Here is a 9,556-nt window from a genome sequence, read left to right as displayed (position 1 = left end):
GAGTCCCGGACCGAGCAACTGACTGCTAGCCACACAGGTGAGATCACTTCGCTTCTCTCCTCCTGTCCCCCTCTTTCATGTTCTCCCCTCTGCTTCTGCTCTTTAATCCGGTTTAACTGCTGTACAGCGGGAACACAGGACTCGGTTTAAACGCTTCACCTTTTTTTTCTCAGGGGGAAAGGGAAAAGTTCGCTTTAGGTTCTCGGACTGAATAAAAAGCGCAGAAGAGGCTCCAAAATAAACTCCAAAGAACAAAAAGTGAGACAGTAAAGAGGAGGAGGACATCGGGGCGTGAACCCGGTTTACGTCAAACTCTTTAAAAAACAGAATAAACTCTTGCTTTCAAAGTGCATTTTAATACATTTAGCGGGGGTTATTTGGATTTTTAATAAAGTTTTAAAGCGAGTTGAGAAGCAGAATGTGCAGTTTGTGATCGTACCGCTGGGGACGCTGCAGCAGCCGTAGTTGAGGTTTTATGAATCAAACTCCTAAAGCGGTATCGAACTGCAGATCAAAGCTTCTGACATGTTTTATCTGCCCGGAAATGTTTATTCCTGAACCTCCACATGTGAGTGTGTGTGAAATGTTCATATTTACTCAGCTTTTTTTTTTTTACGCCACACAGCCTCCTTCACAGTCCCAGGGGAGTAAAATCTGATGAGCTGAAACCAGCAGCAGAATCTGCTTTTAGAAAGTCTGTGAAGACAAGCTCAGTTTTTATGTGTTGTAGATGATGCCAAGTCAGGCTGCAGTATTGTCATATTTCCTCAGTGTGTGTGTGTGTGTCACGCTGTCTATTAGAACCCACAGAGATTAAATCCTCAGTCTGGGAGTGTTATCACTGATGATTGGATTCGAATCATTTCCCTTAATCAGTAACTGCATTGATTTGTTCAGACTTTGACGATGACAGTGTGGCGTTTTAGAGGTGAAATGTGGAGTTGCAGATTTACCTGATCGAGCTTTATCGATAAAGTTTTCTATAGATGAAGCAGCTGTTGTGCCGTAGGCCGTTTCTGACCTTCTGATTTAATCATGGGCACACCACAAGAAACAAGTGTGTGTGTGTGTGTTAGAGGCGGAGCTGCAGCTCATTGATCAGTGTGAGTAAAGGTGTGTGTGTGTGTCCATGTGGTCTCCTTCCTTTTTGCCCAATCACATTGATCAGTCAGGCCAGTGCTGATTAAACTCTCCACTGCTCCTTAAACTACTTTCAGATCAGTGAAAACTTTATTTAAAACCACGGGCGGCTCAGACTATTCTCGACTTTGCTCAAAGATTAAGGCAGATTAGTTGTAACTTTCAAAACTAAAGACTACGCCCAGGATAAGTAACGCTAAGTCTTATTTCAGAGACGGAAGAAACAACACAGCTGATAATTTGCACGGCACAAAAGAAAGAGAAGAAATCGAGCTCAGCAGTTTAGATTAAAGACGTGATCCTAACATACAGGTGACAGGCATGAATGTAAATGCCAGCGGTGATAGGAGAAGATCAGTTCCAGCTTAAACGCTCAGCACTCATCACTTCTTAAGCATGCACTGCAGCTCTTCACATGTGTTTGCTCAGATCAGATTAATCATGCCTGAAAGCTGCAGCTCCCAGTTGACGTCCAGCTGATCCCTGCGGTGATGCAGCAGGTAGATGTCCAGAGAGCGTACATCGATTCGTTTTAGACTCCATCTTTAGTGCCTGCTTTGTGATGAGACAAGACGCAACGAAAAACTCCCTTTTCAGGCTTGGGTAGGGGCATCCATCTGCTGCGACCGGTTGGCGGTGAGGGGAGGAAGACAGGATAAAGACACACTAGAGCCAGAGGTGAATAATAACTAAAATTCCTTCAAAAGGATCTTCCTCGAAATATAATTCAAATAAAAAAATTAAAAGATGAAGAAAAGTCATTGTCGGGGTTTCTGCTATACACAGGGATGGATGCTGGGCGTTTTTGACTGTAAGGGTTATTACCCATTAAAACAGACTGTGAGAGTCACCTAGTCCCTAATTCCTGGTCCCCTTCTTAGGGTCCTGTTCTGTTACCATGTCCTGAATCTCATTAACACCACGAGTAACACCTGAGCTGCCTAAACCCGGCGACAGGATGCATGATGACCTCTCACACCACCCAGACTTTAAACCCGAGACCTGCAGGTTAAAGAGCGACACCTGTGGCTCACTCTCAGGTTATTGTAGCGCACGTGTAAAACCAGCTCGCTTTTTTATTTTCTTATCAAGTTTTACTGTTTCTGCATCCGAGAGTCTGCAGGGTGACATGAAGTTTGTTATCAGACGGTGAGGGTGGGGCTCGGCGTGGACATCCTTAGGCTCTGCAGCTCTCGGTGTCCACACCAGTATGTGGGAGGTGAACGATTAAAATCAATACAAAATAAAATACAGAACTAGAGAGCATTGCATCTGCGTGTTGCCTTACATTGTGCGTGTTCTGCTTTTTTGTAAAGAAAACCACCAGTGGCCCACGAGAAGTGCTCAGAAACAGGGGCTGACGTCACATGGGTGAATATTGCTGACTGGAGCTTTAGTTGACATCTCTTATTTATTGAAATGTCTGACCTTAAACACCGCATATCGTATCTAAGTGCGTATTCATGCCGCAGTAAAGGAAGAGATAAAGCTTTTGTTTCAAGCTTTATGGTGTAGATTTTCACGTGCACTTTGAGGCGTTTGAGTGCTTACACGCTGGATTTAAATCACAGGTGCTCAGATTGTTATTAGCGTGCAGGAGTGTTTTGCTTGGTTCAGACTTTCAGACCAATTGCAGTTACGGCAAAAAACTCGCAAAGAGAAACAAAATCACTTGGCATGTGTTTGAAGATGCAGAAATGTATTTATTTGCAGCTTCTCGGTATTAGACCTTCCTTGAGTTCTCTACCTTTTCTGCTAATTAGTGTGTGGGAGGCTGTTTGCAGATCCAGACCTGAAAAAAAGTCAAAATACGAGGAAGGGATCAAGTTTTTACTGAATGATGGTTTGATGTTATACAAAGTGGGATAAAGTAACGCCTACAGGCAGGCAACAAGATGGATGTGCTCTCTGTTTAATAAAGTCATAATAGAAGGCAGTAGTCATCACGGTTCAAAACGAGACCCAGCCCATGCAGGTGATGATGGCAGGGTGGAGGTATGAGAGGTGAAGTTGTTTTTGTGCTGTTGCATGATTACAAACTCGAGCTAAAGCAAACCAGAGTGCATGAAACCAAAACGTGAACCTTCGTTTGGAGTTTGTGGTGTGAGAGACCCTCAGGTGTGTATTTTTAAATCCTGAACGTTGGATTCATAGCCAGAAGTGACCGAATCTGGATGAGAGAGTGGAGTAAACCCGGGAGGAAAACAAGAGAGCTGAGAGGGTAAAAAAAGGAGATTTTCTTAGATTCACCCACGCTATAAATAATTCTAAGGAAATGAAATCCTGACTCCAGAAGGATACCTGGATCTGAAACGGGTTGCGATGTTCTCCTGAGATCATCCAGGAGACGCCCACAGTTCTGATTTCAGTTTGATGTGTTTGTAAAGATGTGACGGCAGATGTGCAGTTTGCTCCAAAGGTTCCTGGGTCAGGATTCGATCACCTTAAAAAAATACACATGTCAGGTCTCTGATTAAAATCCTCAGATAATTTAAAAATGTTTGATGAGATTTTAATTTGTGTTTAACTTTGTGAAATATTTCCTGTTTTATTTCCAAATGGTCTCGCTAAGAATGAAGAGGGAACCCTGTGAGGATGACTCTGATGGGAAACACTGGAACAGTTGCTGACTGTGTTTCAGCTGATAACTTGGACTGAGATCAGCAGCTTCAGTATCTGATGTGACCTTTGACCCCTGCACCTTTGAGCTCAGTGTTGTTTTGTGCTTTAATGCAGAGCGAGCAGCTGCTGACGATTATTCAGGCGGAGCAGCGACGGCGGCAGGAATGTCCGTCACTACACAGCTGGGTCTGCTGCTGTGGAAGAACTTCACCTACAGACGACGACAGACGGTCAGTCACACACACACGCACACACATCAGGGCTTAGCCTGTCAACCTTTACATCACTTTTCATTCATCAGGGTGTCATTTGGTCCATAAAAAGTCTTTTTAAAGGTTTTTGTTTTTCAGTTTCTGCATTATTCAGTCAATCACTTGGTCCATAAATAACCTTTGAGGACCTTTAGACCCTTAAAATCTTAAATGTTGGACTGAACGAAATATATTGCTAGACAAAACAGTCGATTAGGCTGCTTTTATGAGCCTTTACCTTCCTGTCCTTAAAGAAACTGCACCTTCTGCTCTGACATGTTGGATTTATTAATCAGTCATGCGGTTCCTGAAACAGCCGATATCTTTAGCTGAAGGAAAAAGTGTTTGTGGGATTTTTACAGATGGTTACAGAAGAAAAGTCTAAAAGCGTGGAATATATGCCATGTTGTTTGTATATGTTATCAGTGTGTGCCTGTCCTCGGAGAAAGAACTACTTGTATAGCAATTTAGATTAAATGTTATTTAGCTGATCAGTTTCTGGATAAATCAATCGCTTGATTGTTTGATAACATGTCTGATAACAGAGAGAAACATTTTTTTAATGATGCTTTTATGCAAAGCATCATGTGAGGAGCTGGAAATACAAAAAATACTTTTATTTTCTACATTTTTATGTTTGCAAACTGAGATGAAGCTGACTTTAACTGGTTCAGTTTGTGTTATCTGGATAGATCCACCTGTTTGACTTGTTTTATGTTTGACCACAGAAACAAAGCGGTCAGTGTGATGGGGGTTTAAGGTCACCTCTCTGGAGTTATGTGGGGTTTTTTGTTTTTTGGGGGGGATTTTCACTCGACCCTGATCAGTAACCTGGTTTGGGCTCCGTGCTCTGCTGCTGATCGATCAGTGACTTTTCATTAATTATGAATAACTTCTGATAATAAACACGTGAAGCTTAAAAGGAGCCAATTAGGAGGCTTTTAGACCGCATGCACGCACTCTTTTTGTGTTTCTCTAATGGTTTCCCGTTTCTAGCTGGATTATGTGTCAAAGTGTGTGTCTGTGTGTGTTTCAGCTCCAGCTCCTGGCGGAAATCGTCTGGCCCCTCTTCATCTTCTTCATCCTCATCTCTGTGCGGCTGAACTACCCTCCCTACGAGCAGCATGAGTGTGAGTTGAAAACCTTTATTTAAACGCTAATCAAACGGCGCTCTGGTCCTGAGCCGATCGATCCATTGAGGCAACGGCTGCCCCAGTTTCACAAAGTTTCAAGAGATGAAGAGTGATGTCGGAGAGCATCCTCATCCAATCAGCCTGCAGCATCGTGTCTGTTTGATCTGGGAGACAAATCTTGGTGTGACGCGAAGTTTATGCTTGTCATGGTTGACCCAGCACACGGAGCTTCGGGCTAAAAATGATGATGTCATAAACATGGTGGTGACAACATCAGGCGGTGTTTGACGTATGTTGGACGTCATCTACGTTGACTTCGTTTTTCAGCTACGAAAGTGATTTTCTTTGCACAAAAAATGAGCACAGCTTCTGCTAGAAACACTGTCAAACCAAAACAGAACTGGACCAGCACCAGTCAGGTGGTGCAAATACGCGCTGGAGGTGAGAGACATGAACACAAAGGTTCAAATCTAGAACGTTCCTGCTGTGAGGTGCAGCACCATTATATAAATCACACAATAGGCGTGTTTCTGACCCCAGCATCATCATGGAGGGGGGATAGAACTACCTTAATTTGTGCACCCTGACCCCGTCTCCTCCTCCGGCGTGGCAGTGAGGGTGTCAGTTATTGGTGGTCACACAGGGGGCGATCAGGCTGTAGGCACATACATTCCAGCCCAGTCCAGCTGGAGTCCTGTTTTTATGTGTTCCTGGAGGGTCCAGGGGCGGCCAGATGAGTGCTGGAATATCTTGTGCTGGTTATCATCTCTCTTCAGACCCTTGCACCTTTAGGAACATCTGATATCAGTTTCACACTGATTGATTTCTCATTACCCGAGGTTATTGATTGACAGTGGTCCTGGAAGCAGGAGGAAGTGCAGTATTGCTTACTGCTGCAGGATTTCAAATTAAAGCTTCATGTGCTAAATGAATCTCCCCGTGTTGTTTATCACGAGGAGCTTGTTTTTTATTGCTCTTTATTGCTCATTATCAGATGTCGTGAAGGCCACAGTGATCCATCGACAATCAAAAAGCTCTGATAGGAGTGCTAAACTGCACGAAAGGGTTAAACCTCACTTCAGCGTCTTCTTTTTCCGTCTCAGCGTAGACCTCGATGTTGCATAAATAAATCAGCTGTTTGAAATCAGATGTTTTGAACATCTTCCCAAGCCTGAAAGGAAATATGACGAAGGACATGGAGAAGTTGGAGAGAAGAAGCTGACTCAGACAGCAAGTTATGGTGATCTCACAGAGAGAGAAAGCAGGAAAACATTTTCCAGGTTACTTCCACATGGAAACGATCTCAAGTTTGAATCAAAGGTGTTCGAAGCTGGACTGAACTGCAGATGGAAATTGGTGTTTTTTAAGTTTTCTGTTATGCGTAGATTCAACACCGGTTCATCTCTTGAGTTTGGCGAGTTTTTATGTTTGAGTGATTCATTTGTTAATGCTAAATGGTTAAAAATGGTCAGGTATAAGAACTGGACTGAAAATGAGTGAAAAAGCAGCAAATGTCCAGAGAAAAACTGGATTTTGCTCCTTGAAAGCAAAATATGAAGACGTGAAGCGGTGACTCAGTAGCGAAGGTCCACTTTAAACCTATAGCGAATGGTTGTGTGATGCGAGGCCTTTTCGCCCGGCGAGCGCTGTGAAAATGAAGAAAAACTGAACATCTGCTGGTAACTCCATTTATTAGTCACATGTCAGCAACTTAATTATGTTTCCACCCATCTGTTTGTTCATTTACTTTGAGCATTGACTGACACGTCCGCTCAGCGAAAGCTGACGTCACCCGACGTCTGTAGCTGGGGTGGCTGTAGCTCAGGTGGCAGAGCATGTCAGCCACTAATCAGAAGGTTGGTGGTTCGATCCCAGGCTGCATCCTGGCTGCATGCCAAATATCCTTGGGCAAGAAACTAACCCCATGTTTGCCTACTGGTGGTGGTCAGAGGGCCCGGTGGCGCCAGTGTCCGGCAGCCTCGCCTCTGTCAGGGCAGGGCAGCTGTGGCTACAATGTAGCTTGCCATCGCCAGTGTGTGAATGGGTGAATGACTGAATGTAGTGTAAAGCGCTTTGGGGTCCTATGGACTAGAAAAGCGCTATACAAATGCAGGCCATTTACCATTTACCATAACAGTCCAGACCTCAAAAACACAGACTTCACGATTGATCAGTTCACGTTCTTCCCATCAACTGATTGGTAAACTCTTCCACCGCTGCAGACGATATTGTGCAGCCAACAGTCATATTTTAACCTGGATGAACCCTGTGAGATATAAAGTCACGATCTGGGACGACCCCAACCCCAAACTGTTTTACAGCAGTTCTGGAAAAAAAAGAAGACTTCCTGTCGTGTGTTTTCATGCCGAGACTTTGAAGGAAAAAAAGTAATTTTTCTCATTTGTTGAGCAGTTCAGTTGAAAAACAAAGGAAGAACAGCCTAAAATTGTTTAAGAGAAATTAGTGGAATCAGTGGAAATATACCAGTGTTTTTCCACACTGCTGTCCTTAGAGACCTATTGTTATTCCACCCCCGTGAAATCTTTACCGTAAAGGCATTCAAGCAACTTGTCCAGATCAAGAAATGCTTTTAAGTGTTAACTTTTTACTATTAAATCTGGCATCAGTGCACCGGGAATATCTGTGATTTTACTGGGAATTTGTCACAGTTAATAACAGCAATTTGCTGTAATTGACTCTTCAGCCGTCTTTTCATCTCGCTCTGTTGAAGCTCAGGAAATCCTTCCTTAAAACGACGCAGTTAAACTTTTAAAATGTAACACATGTCGGCATAAACCGACTCAAATAGGGTGTAAAATGCCAAAGTTTAAAATGACTGAGGGGATCTTGAGATAATCCGGTGTCAGCGGCTGAAGATGAAGAATCAGAAGCTTCAGGCTATACTTTTTTACTGGATGAATGAAACCTGCCTCACAGGAAACAAAAGGAAGCGCTTTCATTCCTCACCGATTATCTCAGAGGAGGAGCGCCTCTCTGCCTCACTCGGGCCAAACGTCAACATCAGGAGATGAAGATGGAGCAGGAAGCTGCTCGTCTTCCTCTTTCCCCGTGAAAGCAGAAGCTCTGGGCACTCGAAGTACTTTCACTTCTCGTGCTGTGTGAGAATAGTTGTGCAGTGCTTCACGCAGCATGTGAGCTGCAGGGACGTGTTGAAACTCGCCACGCTGGATCAGAGACGAGCTGGAGCCCGCTCGATCCTTTAATATCCAGTTTTACACACCAGCATAGCTCTGAACATGTTCATGGAGACGAATTTATAATGGTTAATCCCTCTGCGTGGGCACTTTGGGTCAACACCGCGTGCTAAACGTGCTGTACAAATTAATGTGACTTGACGTGACACGACAGCTCCGCTGCACGCAGTTCAAACTTTTTTGTTTGTTTTTGTGGCAGATATTCTGAGCTGCTGAGCTGCTTTCAGCTGTAGATCCCACTTTTCTTTCAGGCGATTGTCCACCAATCAGGCCAAAAACATCAGAAGTATAATGGATGTGATTGAGTCAACAGGGTAAAATGACTTTTTAAGATTAATTTCTAAAGAGAATGTGGCTGTTGACATCACCTTTAACGAGTCTGAATCAGTCATGTGAGGGCAGTCTCCTTCATCTGTGGCTTCTTTTTAAGGTTTTTCCACATTATTCACTTCAGTTGACTCTGTTTACAGCATCTAAAAAAAGTTTAGATGCTGTTTAAAATCTAAAGCGTAAAACCAAAGTGTGGATGTTTCATCCTAAAGCAACTTCTTCAAGTGTTGAAATTTGATTGTCTTTTTAAAAAATATCAGCTCTTTCTCAAATTCAGTTGTTAACACGCTTGAGTGAAGTTGTTACGGGAGAACGTTTCCCACTGAGGTGCATCACATCTGTACACCAACGTGTTACTCCAAAACCTCTGACCTTTCAGGGGTGTACTTGAATGCATCGCCAAGTCTCACAGGTGATTTAAGAGTTAAGGCGTTGTTGAAAAACTCACCTGCTGCACAGTGACCAGATAAAGAAGCGCTTTGGAAAGAACATATTTCAACTGTGCTCCTGAGCAAATAAGATAAGATACCTTTATTAGTCCCACGGGTGGGAAATTTCATGTTAAGGCTGCCGATCTAGTGCACGCAATAGCGGCGCCATCTTACCCCCCGACCATACATACATGACACAAAAACATCACATGGGGAAGACAGGTCAGAGGAGTATGCACAACACGAGGAAAGATAAGGAGAAAAAAATAACTCCCCCAGACTGAGCTCCAACAGGGAGATCAGTTTGAGAACAGAAAAAAACACCTCTGCATATAAGAGCACATGAAAAAACTCTTAATACACCAAAGAAACACATGACAAGCAACAGGGATGGGTAAAGGGTGAGAGACAGCCAGTGTAGACAGTACATCCGG

The 9,556-nt window shown here is 43.5% G+C and overlaps 1 protein-coding gene across 2 annotated transcripts in view; it reads left to right on the top strand.

Moving 5' to 3' along the window:
* Positions 1-6: 6 nt before the first annotated feature.
* The window catches only part of abca1b (ATP-binding cassette, sub-family A (ABC1), member 1B), a 40,989-nt gene continuing 31,439 nt past the window's right edge, over positions 7-9,556 (top strand). For both annotated transcript variants that reach the window (XM_013909165.1, XM_013909164.1), the window contains exons 1-3: positions 7-37; positions 3,877-3,992; positions 5,050-5,143. In XM_013909165.1, coding sequence (XP_013764619.1) covers positions 3,927-3,992; positions 5,050-5,143 — 160 coding nt within the window. In that variant the 5' untranslated portion in view covers positions 7-37; positions 3,877-3,926. The remainder of the gene's footprint in view (positions 38-3,876; positions 3,993-5,049; positions 5,144-9,556) is intronic.

Source organism: Pundamilia nyererei, unplaced genomic scaffold (assembly GCF_000239375.1).
Source record: "Pundamilia nyererei isolate P.nyererei 1_Seehausen unplaced genomic scaffold, PunNye1.0 scaffold00020, whole genome shotgun sequence".
NCBI classification, from domain to species: domain Eukaryota; kingdom Metazoa; phylum Chordata; class Actinopteri; order Cichliformes; family Cichlidae; genus Pundamilia; species Pundamilia nyererei.
Note: the sequence above shows the minus strand (reverse complement) of the source record. Positions and strands in the feature narration are given on the sequence as shown.